Below are 18,486 nucleotides of genomic sequence, written 5' to 3' on the forward strand. Positions count from 1 at the left end.
CGAGATTGCGGGACGGCAGCTAATTTCCGGGGTGCAACGTGTGCGAAAAAATTATTCTGCCAATAAAACTTTACCATCTTGCATCGGTTAACGCGCAATCCAATTTCATTGTAACGAATAACTCGGGCCTTCCACGTCTCGCTGACCTCTCGCAATCGTGCGCAAAAAGCCGGATCAGGGGGCTCTCGACTATCGAAAAACAATTAAACGGATAAAATATCGACAAACACAGTTCGATAGACGGCTGATATTTTATCAGTTGTTCGGCCAGCTCGTCGGCATCTTGTTGGGCGTGAACGTACGATATGAGGGTTGTGGTAAAGGTAAACTGCTGAGGGTGAATCTGATCAGATCAAGAACTTGCTATTTTCTCGCGGTTGTCACACATTTTTCACCGTGACAACTGAATCGACTTCATTTATTTCAAAGAATTAAACTGTGATAAATATTTTTTGCAATTATAAAGATATTAATATAATGGATTAATTGAGTCTCACATTAGAAAAATGTCGATAATAAAATATGATACGATATTAAACAGTTTAATTTAACTGTTGAATAGAAGCATACATAAAGTTTATTAAGTAAAAAATACATACACTGATACAAAGTTTGTTAAGTAATATTAATTATTTTATAACATTTCATATTACTTGTATAAAAAATATTAATAATCCAAAGAAATGTATCATAATATCAAGTAAATTTAAAGAATAATAACTAAAACTACTCTACTTTTTTAAAGTAACATATAATATTTTATTATTGTTTTCTGAAAAATATTTATCAAATTATTTACAAGAAATTAAATATTTTACAAACGTAAATTATCAATAAACGATCATTATTTCTATTATCAACACATTGATTGGGATTCTTTAATAAAGCTGAGATACTTGTAAACATTAGTGAACACGTCAGATCTATCCAAAGCGCAGGGGAGGACCCAAGAGACGACACCAATGACTTCACCATCGACAACGAGTGGACCACCGCTGTCACCCTAAAAGTGTAAGAAAGAGGAATATATTTTAAATTAATCACATTTATGATAGTATAAAATATATTATAAAATAGCAAAATTAATTCGAACATTTTGTCATTTAATACTGCAATTACTTGATAACTATTAGTGACTTTTTAGCGAAAATTATATGCACATATATTAATACTTTTATAATATATAAAATAATTTAAAAGATATTCACTTGGCAAGCACCTTTCCCAATCTTTTCCAGCGTACATATCTGGTTTTCATTGATGAGTGGATTTTTGTGACCACTCAAGCAGAGCTCTTAGCTCAAAACATTCACGCGAAACCATCTAAGTATTTCTCAGGATGATCCACTCATTTTTGTTTTTCCCCATCCTCTCACGATGCCGCGTTTGCCACCGTTAACGTAATCTTTACTTGCTAAAGGAGTCGGACCTTGGACGTTATTTGCTTTGATCGGTTTTTTCAACTTAAAAAGTATTCGCAAAATTATAATATAGAATAATAAAAACAAGCGTGAAATTATTTTCTTATAAGTTTCTTCTACTCATTTAACATTGTACTTAACAAGTTTGATAAACTTACGGTAATCACAGCGATATCGTGCTTCCAGCCACTCTCTTTTTCACCGGTGTACTCTGGATGTTTTCGAGTACATTTGATGTTGTGTTTCTCGCCACCTATTCTCGGACTGTTATTTCCACTTATAACAATCTGTAAATTAAATAATTTATAATGAGCTAAGAAAGAAAAAAATTAAAATAAATTAAAATTAAATTAAATTAAAATAATTAAAATAAAAAAAATATTAACAGAAAGAAATAGAATTAGAAAGAGCGATATAAATGAATAAGAGACAGATGACAAAAATAGTACCAATTATGTAAATATATATAATTTATTGAATATGTTTATGTGCTATAATATACATGGTACGTACATAAATACTGAAATTCAACTGAAACGTGGACTAAGTTTGTTGTTCCATAAAAGTCACAATCTATGTTTCAGTTAAACGTACCCAATATGCATATAGAGCTCTCATTGTCTGATTGGTCGGAATTATACTGTGAACTCAATTAATTCAGGTATTAATTAAATATAGCCTCGGGTGTATTTGATAATTAGGAAATCGAAGTAACTAAATAGTCTGGTAGCCTGGTATATGGTATCGGATATCAGAATAATAGAACGTCGTTTGAATATCAGAATAATAAAACTATTTGAATAAATTTTACTCGAATATTTAAATAATCTTGGCGTAATATTCTGAATAGGATAGATTTGCAAATATAAACGAAAATACAGAAAAAATTATAAATTTATTAAATTAAATTAGAGAATTAAAAATTGTTCTCCCTACGTTATTTTTGTCTAACAGAACTGGTAAAATTAAAACTTTGAAATAGAAGTCTATTACTTTCTGAAAAAATGATCAAAGAAACATAGTAGCAACAAAAGTTTTATTACAATTCTAAAAATAAAAGTTTAAATAAACAGAACAAATTTAATTCCTTTACTGAAACTGCAGCGTGTAATAAAGTTAGATATGTATATTGAAAATCCGATTAAATAAGACAACTCAATAAAAATTGATTTTAATTGACTGGGTACTTTCTCGAGATATTGACTTTAAATACTAAGATATTATGTGCAAAATTAGACGATCTAATGTCTGATTATCATAATATAAAAACTACTCATATTAACAGCAATGGTTATAAACTAAAAAGTTTTTAACTCTAGATGGTAAAATTTTTTAAATATCTTTTAAATATTTTTATATTATCTAAATAAAGACACTTATCTTGCACCTAAAGAATCTCACTTGTTATATATACTATATTAATCATATAACCAGATTTCGTGCCACATTATTCAAATAAATTTTTTATTTAATATATTATTTGAATAAAATCGTTATTAGTTTAATATTATTCGTACCATACATTATTCACATTATTCATTATTCGCATTCTTTCCATTCTTCATTAGTAGTCATTATTTTTCTTGACATAGAGCACAATCTTCTATGAACAACCTAATCAAAATATGGATAATTATTCTAATAATGTATAAAAATATTGTTATACATTAATAATTGGTACTTTCTCTACTATATTACATATTATTATAATCAATTTTACTAAAAATATATAGTATATGATGCTCAAAACTCTCTAATTATAATTATATATCTTTATTATTAATGAAACTATATTTGTTAATATAAAACTGTTACTATGTCTTCTGTAAAGAAATCATCATCTACGCAATGAGCAGCAGTAAGGATGTGCGTATTATTAATGATACTACCTCCACAAATATCACGGTAAGATTGGAGGGATACTTAATACTTAAATCGACCAATATCGGTTATGTCACCGCCGACGATTCGTTCAGGCGGATCGCAGCAAACTTCTATATTTACAATCAAAACCATAGTTTAAAAAAACATTTATTTTGTGTCTAAAAAATTTTAGGTGAAAGGAACAAATAAAAATATCTATAAAAATATAGCAAACATAAACCTATTGTTATAAAAAAAATAATTAACTTTGTTATAAATATTATTTTGTCAAACTTTTTTAACACATAGTGATTTATTCACTTTCTTCTATACATATGTGATTTGTATGTTTGTTAATGATTGATTTTGTGTACGCTGGGCGATGACACTGACAGCGACAAGAATAGCTAACTTGATCATTTTTACCGTTGCAAATCAAATTCAAATCAAATTACGAACTGGATAGAGGAAATCGTTCAATCGTTTTCTTTTATATACAATTTTATATCTGTGTTCAGCCTTGTGTAACAGCTGTTCTTGTTTGCACTATATTAAGTTGCATATTACGCACATTATTCATTCAATTGTTAACGAAGCATATCTGTACCTGTACTCTTAGAAATCTCAAAGTAGATATAAAAAAAAATAAATGTAAAATTTATTTTAATATTATTTATGACAATTTTTATTATATTCTATTATAAAGAGCTTTTGTGTGTTTATTTAAAAAATGATTTTATAACGCAATTATATTATTGTAAGAAATAAAGACAAACGATAATTAGAAAGTTAAAATTATTAATACATCATGCATGCAATATGACTTTATCAAAGTATAATTTCAGTTTTTGTAGACATGACACATCAATATATTTATATCAATATAACTGATCTTAAAAATATGTATTGTCCTTACAAATCCTTTTTGTATTGTTTCGAGTTCACAATAAAAAAAATATCGACATACATTGACGACGGCTCATTGTTAATACATATGTATAAACGGTACAAATTAAATTGACATTTGGCTTATTAATGGACATTTCAAATATAAAACAACAACGAACGATATGTAATATATGAAATACAATAACTAATTGTATTGAATTATTGTAACTTATCGGAAGAAATAAAATTTGTATTTTTTTAATTTTATAAAAGTGACAATTAGCTAGATCTATTAGACAAACAATGCGTACAATATTAATTTTAATTGATTACAATGAATATCGTTAAAAATCGATATATGTCAAATTAAAATCTCTCCATCCATGTGACGTACAGCTCGAAGTGCAGGTTGTTTCAACAAACTTGTACATTCCAAATGCAAATTTAGGCAAACTGCAATGTAAATTTGTTGAAACTGTATATACTCTATTAAAATATGCGTATATTTTAATTAAACTTCTACCGATAGTCAATGATTGATCAATTTGTAATCGTTCTCTATAGGCTTAATTGTACAAACGACGTATGTTAATATATTTTTTATAACACACATAAAGTCAATTTTTAATTGAAAATATTTTATATAATGTTTATCTTAACCATATAATTTTCATAAGTAACAATATTTGAAATAATTATAAGCAATTAACTACAACAATTATTATTGTACAAATAACAAGTAGTGTATATTGATAAACAATCGATACACAAAGTAAATATCAAATATCGAAATATCAATATGACATTTTAATATGAATTTTTTTTATAGAGGATAACAATATTAAATTGTTTTAAATAGTAAACTTGAAGAACAAAGACTTTGGAATAATTAATCTTGTATTCACGTATTGCAATGAAATATTTCTTCGGCACAGCTGCATGTGACTGCCGCACTCTACTGCCGATGTCTTTATATTATCGCGTCCTAATTCGACGGGATCGATATCCGGCTTAATTGCGTGGTATAGAATTACGCACCGCGCTGCTTCGTAATGGTAAATTTGCGCAATATTCATTAAATAACTTCTTATTGATTTTTTGAACGTTCGTAAACACAGATTTTTTTGAAATTTCAAGAGATATTATTTGCACGAAATAATATAAAAATTATGCAAATGTCTGGATTATGTGAAATCTGTTTTTATCTTTGGTTTGATATTGTTAATCTTTTATTCATATCAGTGTCCATCACTTTAGTATAATCCATGTGTTTTGAAAAAACAATTTATTTTGTTTATAATTTATTATTTATCTGAAAAGAAACGTTTTAAATCTTGTCAATATAATTCCATATTACAAAATTAACTGAGATAAATATGAAATGTCTACATTGTCGTAAAATAATGATATATGATAGACATCTACATATGTACATGTGTTTATGTAGCAAGAAAGCTACCTTGCAACATGAATCATTATGTAAGTGAATTTATATTACATTTAGCAATGTCGGTTATCTTGTTTAATCTTATTACGCACCAGATACTGAAACAGAAAGCTCATCTTCATTTAACCTTTGGCATATCTCGTAAATGTACTCAGTAGCTTAGCAAAATGATCGTTGGGATGAGAAAAGCGTGTAATCTGAAAAAAATTGACTCCCATTAACCCATTAATGTTGCCGTTAGCAATTTAATTTGCTGCAGCACTTTACGTACAAGATTATATGCATATACATAATACATGCTTTGAGGTAGTAATATAGCATAGCATCATAAAAAAGGCTTAATTTTACGCAGATATTAATAAATTTAAATTCATTCAACTCGAACATTTTAAATAAAACTAACATTAAATCACATGATTTAATTATTATTACCCTTATAACTCTTAATTGAATTATTTAAATTACTTTATATGAAATAAAAAACTAAACGATTCGTGATGTATTATGACACAGCGAAATTTACATCGTATTTTATTGCCGTTAGTTGCGATGAAAGCCCGCGTTTTCAGCTCGAGTGTATCCCTCGCGATAAACTTGACATTCGTAAACATTTTAACTGGCTCCGCTCTTTCCGTGGCAATTTGCGTGAAAAGGCACGCTGAAAGCGAGGTTGTGCGCACTATTGGAAAGGTACATTCGTTTGGCTGGCCGTTGTTTATTTGAAGCAACAAAGTTGAATTGCCCGTTAACAAAGCAAGATCGCAAACACTTTTTACGGTAAAGCGGCCTCTTTTTTTGTTTGAGTCACGCGCAGAGGCGGATCTGCGAAAATTAGCCACCGTTTGTCTATCGAGATCTCTCAACAATGTGCGCGTATCTATTCACACAAAACCGAAGGGAATTTTGAAAAAAAAGAAGGGAAAATAGCACTTGTATACATTATCTGTCAAATGTATTAAAAAAAAATAAATCACATTAAATCAAGCAAAATATATAAATAAAATATATATATGAACGAAATAAAACTGCTATGTACAAAATTGCATGCATGTTTTACCACATCTAGAGAGAGAAACAACGTGTGTATTCAACATGTTTCATATGAAATTCTCCATTATTATGCGCTTTAGTATGATATTGTAAATTTAGCGTCAACGCTCGCAGGAATTGAATGTACCAATATGTTTTGTGGTTTCAATAGTTCCTCAGGCAATCTAATTAATTTATATGTATGTGTGTGCATACGCGTATGTTAGTAGGAGCAAGAAATATATCTCGCTCTACTTTTTGTACCATGAAATGTTAAATATTCAGACCTTTTATCGCTTTTTAAATCATTATTATTGAAACTTTATTTTTCGTCTTTATTTGCAATATGGAATTTGTTTATTTATACACATATTATTTTAATATCAATTATTTGTTACACAATTAATCATTTTCTGTTAAATTATAAGGTAAACTTTTTTATTTCGTGTTTTCACATTATAATTATCGTTTAAGGCTATATTTATAATTGTTACCCGAGTCTTAGTTTTAGAAATATATCAAGTAAAATACTTGTGATAAGTTTATATCTTGATATTCAATAGTTCGAACATAGTTCAATTGAGATTGAGTTCATGAGATAGAGGAAATGGTGACGCGCAATAGTTGCTCGTATGAAACCTCAAAAGTCACGTATTGAATCGTGTGAGACTCAAGGCTTTGTCTGTCAAGATTGGTTTCATCCGAGTTCCTGAGCTGTATCGTGGTTGCAAATATGACATCACGAATATCAAATTGACTCTCAAGATCCGTATATTGAATCATATCACGTTTCAAGACTAGCTTCAGAATTCGTTAGCAGAAATGCGACTATAAATATGAGCTTCAGATAATTACTACAAAAGATAAATATGTAATTATATTTTACAATAAGATACATTTGAAAGTGTTTTAAAAGCTTATTGCCACTATCGTTAAAAAAAATTGAAAAATGCATTAAAAAGTTAAAAAAAAATTATGAGATAATACTTTATTTTTCCACGTAATTGCCATGTATATTAAAATATTGTTTATCGTAATCCGAAATGAGTCTTAAAATCTCTTTCAAAGTACTTCGCATCTAACTTTTTGAGCCACGATAAGATACCTTTTTGAAGTTCTTCGTCAGAAACTGTTATCCACACTAAAGACTTGAGGGAGGGATAAAAAATAAAAATTAGAGGGAGACAAATCCGTCAAATAATCCTCATCGTGTCACGTCTAGCTTTGAATTTCTCTATCATAAACTCGACACAAATGTTCATGAATTTCAGCTGCTAAAAAGATGGATTATGACACACTTAATAATTTCCGCACGTTAACGCGAGTGACAATTCCATCTTTCACTGATTCCGTAAATGTTGACCATTTGACTTGATTTATTTTTCTACAAACTTGTAGAACAAGTTTACCAAATATACTCTATCAGTGTCGTCGCATCAGTATTTACCATAAACAGAGAAAAAAACATAGTGACAATAACTTTTGAAACGCAATATAAAATGATCTACCTATATAAAATAATCTGCTAAGAATTAAATATTTTTTGGCGAAATATTTAATAAAAACGATCGAGTCGCAGAGACACATGTGCATGAAGAACAATCATGATCGAGCTGATCTTTAATTTGAGCGCAGGTGAAAGACGGGAAAGTGGAAGATACGTGAAATTTATCGTTGGTGAACGGTGCCCACTAACGAATGTGTCCCAGTGGGGCAGAACGGGTGGACAATGCAGTTTTCCAATTTTCATCCCCCCCACCCCTGGCGGACATTCGAGCCCCTGTTCGACCTAGCGAGCTAGTTCCCCGCGCGTGCTTTCATCCTTTATCATCCGCTACCCGAACAATCATAAAGCATGTTGATTCACGGTCCGCCGTAAATTTAGTGTTATTTTATTCTTGCTTTAACGTCGCTTAAGCGGCACTTTTAACGATCCCCGACGTGTCGCTCGAATTGCATCGTGCCTCGTTAGACGCAGAGATATCGTCCTACTCTATTTTTTTTTGCAATTGTCGTGTAACTAGAAATACATATTGATATTCACTAATTTAATTGCACATCAAGCAAATTATTTAGTTTCATAATTTTAGATTTTAAAAAGACTTCGCAGTTTTAGTCTCTTTTTACATGGACAATTACGTAAATCATTACTGCAAAATGTCAAAATTCTTAAGACCCACAAATGCTCTAGTTTGAACCTAAATACAGACAGCGGACGTTATTTTATGTTGAGTCGGCCGAGTTTTACACTTCGTATCACTTCCACTGCGGAGTGACAGTTATATACGATTACACTAGGAGAAAAGCTGAACTAGTATTCGTTCCGGCGACGGTGAGCAAGTAGGAGGGATGGTTGAGACAGGACGACAGGAGCCTCGCGTCCGGAAAGAGTTACCACCATCGCTACTAGTGCTCCTGTCCGAACTTGAAAAATAATTCAACACGAAGTAATGTCCTGAATATAAAATACGTATAGGGCGTGTCAATTTTAAAACAGGTATAAAAGTCTGGACAGGAAACACGGTTATCGCATTATCATTTATAGATTCGGTACAGTTTCTGAATTTAACTCCCCAATTATGAAGTTTATATGAAGCCCTTAAAAGAAACCTCAAACTCAAACTAAAGGTAAAATCGAACATTTTGAAAAAAACTTGTAATAAAAGTAATAAAAGATAATAAAAAAAAAAAAAAAAAAAACATGTCATTTAATGTATTCGCATATATTAGATTATTTTAATATTCCTTGAATTTTGTAATATATTTAAATTAGACGACGTATACATTTTTTAATAATATTTTAGAATTATAATAAAATTGAATTATTTTGGTTAATTTTTAAATCTGCAATAGCAAGCAACATTCAATAGCAAAAGACATGTGTTGTCACGTTCAATAGTAAAAGAAGTGTACGGGTACGACGTAAAATTCAGTAAATGGCGTGTTTTTCTTTTACGACATCCATACACACCATATATTAATCACTATAAAAGTGTCAGAATAACTAGTATCAGGTTAAGCATAAAATGTTACTGGCTTTTAAACTTTTTAACGAGAAATATTTATAAAACTTAACTATTTTTGTCATGTCTAAAATAAAACATAGTGAATGTAAAATTACACATATTGAATTTCGATCACGAGTAGTCATCGCGTATAAAAAATAACGCGATTCCATTATATGTGCTGCATGCTAAATCGAGCACTAAAAAAAGTTATATGGTTAATGCATCCGTCGTTCCATTTCTTCAATCGTTCTCTCTTTGTGCAGATGATTCACCTTTGTGATCAAATATGTAATCTCGACTGTCACGCTGTCACGCTGTCACGTCGACTTTTTGTCCATCTTATTTATAATTTACAACATATCAAAGCGTTATATCGTGCCGCAAAAGTACTAACGGCGTAATAGTGGAATTGCGATTTTAGGAAGAATTATGTCTTCAGAATTTGCGATGCGTGACAAGAGAAATTGCCATTCGCTATATAAGTTCCTGCATTTGACAAATTCGAGTACGAGACATGATTTTCTTTTACATATCGGAATAAACATGAATAAGTGAACGTCTTATTTGGTATTTATAAGAAAAACTGACGCATAATTCAATAGCGATTATGTAATCTGAATTTACTTTATGTAATACGCAAGCCAAATAAAAATTGATTATATATGTATTATTCCTGTCATATCAATAATTCTTCTATAAAAGATCTTTTTGATATTAAAAAATTAATTTTGCAATAATATAGAAGTATAAAGAAAGTTATCGGTATATTAACTTATATTTCCAATCATAATGTGATATTTTTTTGCAATAAAAATATATATTGCTTAAAATTATTTTTGTAACTTATATATAATTTTTTTCTGACAGATAAAATTAGGATTAAAATATCACGCATTAAAATCAATACGTACCTTTAATAATCTTGAAAAAAATCTGTGTTTTTCAAAGAGACATTAATAGAATAAAGTATAACACATTATAAATATACTTATTTGCTAAAATTTCATGAAATTCATGACGTATTCTCCGTGTCCCTTCGAACGAAAAGATGTAGTACGATACATGATATCAAATTACCTCCGCATCCTTTGGCGCTGCTCGGTCGCTGTAATCCCATTGACTTTAAGAAGCACGCTCTCAAAGAGCGCCGTGAATTGCGAGGGCGAAAAGAACGTTCCAGAACATTGAGATCAAATGGAGTATATCGCAAGTCATTTAATGAATTATTTGTGCGCAAACCTAAATTTACAGGACAGTACACGAGGAATTTTGTGCAAGGACATTTTGTCTTTATTTCCATCACCATTTGTATTAAATTCCCACAAATTACTTGTCATCTTCTTAAATGCGATCGAGGAGTGTGTATATAAAATTTGTTGTACTTTTATTAGAACAAAAGAAAGTTCGAGCACGCAATCAACGAGGAAGCCATACGTTTTCTTTTATGTAACCTGTATTATTTTACACTAGTTGAACTCCTCAATTGCATTATACCGAGAGAGCTCTATATTATTTAATTGCTAATCTAAATTTTACCGATTACGATGTAACTTAGGAATTTGACCATAAACTTTTGCAATTCCCATTATCGCTCGCGTGAGAATCTACGAATCTCTCCGATGTGATTTATGTAATATTTTTACGAAATTTTTTTAATTATATATCAAGCTCTATAACTTTATCCGCGATTATATAGAATGTATAAGTAGCTTTTATCGCAATCCCTAGATTGCATAAAATCTCTAATTTTACGAATTTAACCTTCGCGGAGCGAACGCATATCATAACATGATTTATAAATATATTTTTAAAATCTACATGTCTATATCTTACGATCTAAATCGGCTTGGTCACATTTTAGGTACATTTTAGCATTGGAAACGGCAAGAAATAAGCGTGAAATACTGTGTCGAGTGTATGTTAGAGCAAGAAAGTTTGGCTGTTGCGCGTGAGTATTAGAAGCCATGAAAACGGAAGCAGAAGTCCGGGCCAGTGCCTGACGTTACTTCCGGAAGAGACGTATCCGGCGTCACGTTGCATGGCTTCCGTGTGCTCTCCTGTAACAGAAAAGTAAAAAAGGAGAACCGAGTGTGTCAGCACTAAACTCGTCAGCGATTCTCGTATCGTGCTCGTAATCGTGATATGAATATTTACGAGTACGATATATCGAATTAACGCGGTTTTACGCGATATCATCTAATGAGTGTCATGTCAGTGAGAACGCTTCACACGAACAGACATTGAAAAATTGCTGTATTAGGATATTGAATCTATATATCGCGCTCACGTTGGAAATCTTGATACTTTTTGAGAATAATGACACTACCCACACTCGTAAATCAATGTCACTCGAAGATTACGGGATTATAGGTTTCCCCATGTTACAAGGCATCCATTAATTATCGCGTTGTTTGAGGGATATGTCGATACGCATTTTTCCATGTTATTTCTTCATTCTTCGCCATTTAAACTTGACGTAGTGTTGCAAAGATCGATTTAACAGGGTTTTGTATTGTATATTAGTTACATCTGTAATATGTGGTTTGCACAGGTAAATTAATATAAAATTTTTACAAAATATTTTAATTAATAAAAATTTTCATATTTTATATTTTATATTTTTATATGTTAAACTCTCAAGACATATATTGAATCGCATAAAAGATGATATTTTTTTTTTACATCTACTATTTGAAATAAATTAAATAGCAGTTGAAATTTGTACATTTAATTTAAAGCAGAATCTAAATTGCATATGACAGTTTTACTCCAAAACACTTGCAAATGGTTTGATATCTGACATCTGCATATTACCCCAAAAATATCGACGACGTGTTCACAAACTCTCTGCACACTGTACGATGTAAATGATACATAGCCGATGCTAAAGAACATGCTTCGCACATATGGCGCCTAGCACGTGTAGACGCATTCAGCTGTGCTTACACGAGGGCGGTTAGTTTTGCCAAGATTCAATCCGCAATATTTCCAGCAAGACGCCCAACGGCGATGACCGTATATCCCGGGAAGTTTAAAAGAGTCGTAAATATTTCAATCGAGCTGCCATCACGAACATAAATTATTCCATGGGGTTGGCAAAGCGGCGAGAATAAAGGGAAACGTTTCGCGCCTTAATCTCGCATGAATCCGTTCTTCATTTACGCATCGAAATACGTATCTATACTCGATCGCATTGCTAGCCGGTGTAGAAAGTAGTTAAAGTCTTAATGAGACGAGGAAACCTTAATTCCAACCATTGGTAACCCTTTGAAGCTTAGATTCCAATCGCGCCTTCATCCCTACAGTTCTTTACGGCCATTAACGTACGCGAGAACGAGAGCTGAACTTTACAGAGAAACTGGTAACAGGTACTTTATTTTCTGAAATTACGCTTTTAACGACTTCTCCGATTACGCAGCGTTGATCTTTTAATGGTAAGAATATTTCGCGGTGCACGAACTCACCGTATTGCTTTCTGATCTTTGAGAGAAGGAAAGTATTTCTAGTTTCTAAATATATTGTTACAAAGCGCAGAAAAATAAAATTTTATAAAGACAATTTACAAATATTTTACTGTTAACATATTGTGATGTGATAAACAAGCTTCCAAAGTTTTGAAAGTCACGCGACGGTATATAAACTCCTATTTCTCGTTGTGTTTTGACAGCAACCGATTGACCTACGACTATTTTACTTTATTATTTTAACTGTTTTGCTCTGTTATTTTTAAATAAATATCTAACTTGTAAGTAAAAATATTGTACAGCTTAGTGACTTTGAACATATCAATTTAATTATCACCTGCATATAAATTAAAAATTTAATTCTAAGATTCAATTGGTACTGTTAATCAAATCACTATTCTCAAAAATACTTCCTGGCTTACAAACTACAAAGTATTTTTTCTATCAATCTTCATTATAATTCGACTCTTTATTTCTTATTTCATATTATACATATGCAGTTCAGGTCAAATTAATTTAACAATCATTTTTGTATTATTTTGTATTATCACTCAAAATTGAACTATTATTTAATTTAATATTACGATATTACGACACATTCTTGCGCTAAAGAAGGCGCCAAAAGTGGAACCGAAACGTTTGCCTTTATTTGTTTTTGTCTAGATTAAATACTTTAATTTATAATATATCTATTCATTTATACTAATATAATATACTGTATATATCTTGTAACCTTTATTTATTGACAATTTTTTTACTCTCTATAGCCTACTTACATTTTAATTTAAAAACATTTTATTTTTAATAATATTTTAATCAATATTTTATTGCCAATTATAGGACAACTTGATTAAAGCGAGCAGTAGTAATACGAATTATACGAGGCAATCATACAAAACGCAACGACGAGATCTCTTCTCGATGAATCACGCGCATTCAGTAGACATGAAGCTATCAATACAATCGATCACCTCATAAGCATGTGATCATCAATATTCCAGTATTTGAAATCATGCACGTTTACCGACTAATTCCAGATTAATTATTAATTCGTGGTACATGTGCAAAATAACAAGATATTATGTATTATGAGATGTAAATTTAATTCTATGATTGCCAAATAAACTCATCACTGTGAATTTGTCGATTTCTGCGAAGGATGTGGTTTTTAACACTTACCTATATATCAATGTAATATGTAATATATTTTTTATTTATTTTTATTTTTCTGACTAAATATAACGCTCTTTGTATATCGTGATTTAATAATATTGTTAATTTTCAAAAAAATAGATAAGAAATTATATTATATAAGTTGAATTATCATATAATTTCATAATTTCGCTCTAACGCCAAATATGTTCCTCATTGTTTATTAATTATAGAGCCTTTATAATTTTTATTAATTAATGTTTTACTAAATCTACACGTACTTTGAAAATTTAATAATATGTCAACATTTTTTGCATTAGCAACCTGTTGAAAATTTCACGTCTCGTCTCTTGCGTCGTTATGTTAAAATATACGTAGTTTACGCGGTAATTATCAGTACCTAAGCGTGGCGCAGAATTCGATGAGGATCGATAACGATCGGCCGTACTGTATCTCTAGAATCCAGGCGACAATATGCTGCCGAAGCATGCCTGCGTACTGCCGGGTATGCGCCCGATCAGGTATTTGTACGAAAGCATCGGCGTCATTAACCGTATATGAATTGCGCGTTCGATAGAGGCGTGCTTGCGATCACCACCCGTGGAACGTCGTGCATTTGTGTTAGTGTAACGGGGAATGCGACACGCGTGGTGCGGCACGCAGCACGCATACGCGTCGTAACTACACGCGCCGATTAAAGCGGAAGCAAAATCCTTGCACGTGTGATGAATTTACATCCAGTAGTGCGGCGAGGATCTATCACAAGCAGTTTGCGATCGCGTATATGGCAACGTTTGACAGTCGATATCTAACTTAGCACCTCCTGCATGGACAGTGCGGAATGCAAATGACGCATGAACGTGTGTATTTGATTATATTACTGTTACGAGTGTTATGGAATCAGCCTCGGCACATCATGATGTCAAGTATGAGAAAATTTAATATTACTTTTTATTCTCATACGAAATAACATTACGTTAATTGCAGCATCTCTAAAAATTATATGTAATTTATTAAAAATTAATATAAAATAATCGCAAAACTGCAATTATGATTTATCTTTTTTCATAATAAATAATACGAGGTTATGTAATAATAATGTAAAATAACGTTATGTTGTTTAATTGCAGCATCTCATTATATATAATTTATTAAGAATTAATATAAAATTATTGTAAAATTATAATTATAATTTATCTTCTTTAATAGTAATTCGAGAACAGAAAAATTGATACTTTTAATTATAAATAATTGTTAAATGTAATTATAAAAACGTATAATGTTTTTGTCATCAATAAGAGAATCATTAAAATTTAAAGCATGATATATGTGACTAGAATATTACAAATAATTAATTAGAATATTACAATTAATTTATAATAAATAATTAGAAAATTTTTCCATTAAAAAAATTTCTTTATTATTTAAAGTTTCTTTATTTAAAAAAAGTCAGTCTTGTAATGTTCCATTAATCTCCAACTACTTCAACTTTTTTCGTTTTTCGAAATATTGCAATCTTTTATTTTATTATAGTCAATGGTATTTTTTATGCGCAGAGTATAAACTCTCTTCTAAAAATTGACTGCAATGTATTATAGAATAACAGCTTAATTAGTGAATTGTGAGAGCGAGAACAGAATTAAAAATTAATTTTCAATCTGCGATAGCGGTTTAGAGTATAGATCGCAAGGTATCCCAGCACATAATTTCTTCTGTGAATCAATAATTTTTTCGGAACAAATTGAAACAATGTAAAAAAAGGCAATACGTGAGCTATACTGAAATTAAAAAATTCACAACACATTAAAGTTCGATTGTTCCAACGTCGAGTAACTTTAATTTCGTTGATAACTATATTTTTCTCTCTTTCGGATAAATTAAAAAAAAAAGAGACGAAAATATAGTTACCAACAAAATTAAAATTACTCGATGCTAGAACAACCGGTCCTAGAGGATGCATATGTAATTATGTGATTAATGTGTAACCGCAGCCTGTTCAAACTTACTTTGGCTTACATACACCATTTATTAATTACCGACTCGATTTTTTTATGAAGTACGTATCAGCGCATAACGAGTATGCGAACATGCATGATAGCCGCGCGAAATTATAATGATCTACGAGAGTTGAAAGTTCACGAGTAAGTTGCACTTTAGCTCACCCGCCCGCTTTTAGCAACTCCTTTAGACATTGTCTCGGAAACTGTCCGTTGGCTTTACAGAGTTATGCCTGAAGCGAAGCAAAAGAGTACAAAGTTGTTTAAAAATGGAAATCTTTAGTTAATGGGTACGCAGTTTGCCGCTTTGCGTATATTCAAAAAATAATTATTTTGTTTAATTAATGATAAATTCTGGATACATAATTAATGCAAGAAAATATTTTAAGATTTCTTCGCATAATAATATGAGAAAGATAAAAGATTAAGAGACTAGTTTAAATCCATTTATTGAGCCGCTATAATTCATGCTAAATCTGGATTAATACGAGCGCTTTAACCGCCTCGGAAGATATTTCATCCAAAATGCGCATTGTTATATCGAATAAAATAAATGGATTTCGTGAAGTTTAAAGATTCTCATCGTGGCAGTAGGGATACGAAGAAAATAATACAACGGACTCGGAACATGTGGCTTTCACTTTATTCGAATATTTTGGATACAAAATTTAATAATATCATACGTTAAGAGGACACGAGACACCGCTAGAGAAGCGAAGATAAGGAGCGAGAGGAGAGATCTAGAAGAGAGCAGAGAGTTTGAAGCCGGTATAAACGACAGTCTAGGGAGCCGTTAGGTATTAAACTCGCTGCAAACTTCCGCAGTCCGTCGTGCTCGATATATATTTAAAATATCCTGGAAGTATCCATGAATCGTCTAGACTGAGCCGGCGACGTGTACCGAGGCACCAGGGATTCGTAGGATGTCGAAAAGTGATATCATAACTCGCTACAAAGGAACGTCCCGATTTACGGAGTTACTTAACTTCTGTTTATCTCTGTAATTTCTTAAACGATTTCAATCGATTGCCTCGATTGCCTTTTACGACGATAGCTGCAATATAAATTTTATTTTCTCCTCTCATAAATGTATTCCTTCCTGAATCCAATGTTTCAATTAATCGTAGTAAAAAAATTTGCAAACATCAAGAATCATATTAAATATGTTTTGCTAGCGTTTTTCTTGGTCTCATCAAAAGTCCACAGCGAGTTACAAGATGAGGAGAGACTCAGAAGACAGAAGCGAAAAAAGAGAAACAAGAGGAAAGAAGAACTGCGTTTGAATCAAGATAGTGAAAATTAAAAGAGGTCAAGAGAGAGAGAGAGAGAGAGAGAGAGAGAGAGAGAGAAAGAAACTTTCAGCGAAATCCTCTCCGCCTGCCGTTCTGGACGAAGCTGGATAGCAAACGAACAGATCCGGGCAAGATCTTTCCGTTGCTCCGGATGCACAAGCAGCGTGAAAACTCGACGATGTGCAATTAGGGAAATTGAATTCCAGCATAATTAACTTTCTTAATTAATAGAAACGCAAAATTGTGTCTTTAATCCGGCCACAACCATAAGTGCCGTTGGCAGATGCTTACGAGGAAAAGTACGGGAAAGGAAGAGAAAAGAGAAAAAAGACGTTGGAAATGGTCAACGTGTGGTTCAGGAGGCTCTGGTTCGGAGAAAGATGTGTGCGACGAGGACAGGGATAAAGGATGCAGGTGGAACGAAGACGGTAGGATACAGGACTGCCGCAGGAGATGGCAACGTCGACTGCGACGTCGGAATGGGGAGTCGCTGTAAGTTTTGATATATGCGCGACATTATTTACGATCGCATAAGAATTAGCTCAGACGGCCGCCAAAGCCCATCCCCCGGCAAGAGCCGTCGCAAAAACTCGGCATCAGACGCGGACTGGCACTGCACTCGAGACGTTTTTGCACCCGCTGCATTGGCTTCCTCAAAAGTCGTTAAATCCCGCGCCGCTTTCGACAAATCGCGCGCAAATGGCCCTTCTTGCCGCGCGAGTGTTCATGGGTAGAAATGTCCGTGGATACTTGAGGATATGACGTATGCGAGGACGAAGGGTGCCTCTTGTGATTTAGTAAGACATTGGAATCCGATGTATTTTACTATACAATTACATGGATATTTTTATGTCGATGAAAAGGAAAGTAATGTAATATTTGATTTAGCATTCTAATAATAAATGACTATTCTCTGTATTAATTA

The 18,486-nt window shown here is 31.8% G+C and overlaps 1 protein-coding gene and 1 pseudogene across 7 annotated transcripts in view; both read right to left on the minus strand.

Moving 5' to 3' along the window:
* Positions 1–856: 856 nt before the first annotated feature.
* Positions 857–3,631, minus strand: LOC140671832 (chymotrypsin-1-like; annotated as a pseudogene).
* A 6,874-nt stretch (positions 3,632–10,505) lies between these two features.
* The window catches only part of LOC140674118 (zwei Ig domain protein zig-8), a 110,383-nt gene continuing 102,402 nt past the window's right edge, over positions 10,506–18,486 (minus strand). For all 7 annotated transcript variants that reach the window (XM_072907870.1, XM_072907782.1, XM_072907719.1 and 4 more), the window contains one exon: positions 10,506–11,713. In XM_072907870.1, coding sequence (XP_072763971.1) covers positions 11,577–11,713 — 137 coding nt within the window. In that variant the 3' untranslated portion in view covers positions 10,506–11,576. The remainder of the gene's footprint in view (positions 11,714–18,486) is intronic.

The sequence above is a fragment of the Anoplolepis gracilipes genome, chromosome 1, assembly GCF_047496725.1.
Source record: "Anoplolepis gracilipes chromosome 1, ASM4749672v1, whole genome shotgun sequence".
Lineage (NCBI taxonomy): Eukaryota > Metazoa > Arthropoda > Insecta > Hymenoptera > Formicidae > Anoplolepis > Anoplolepis gracilipes.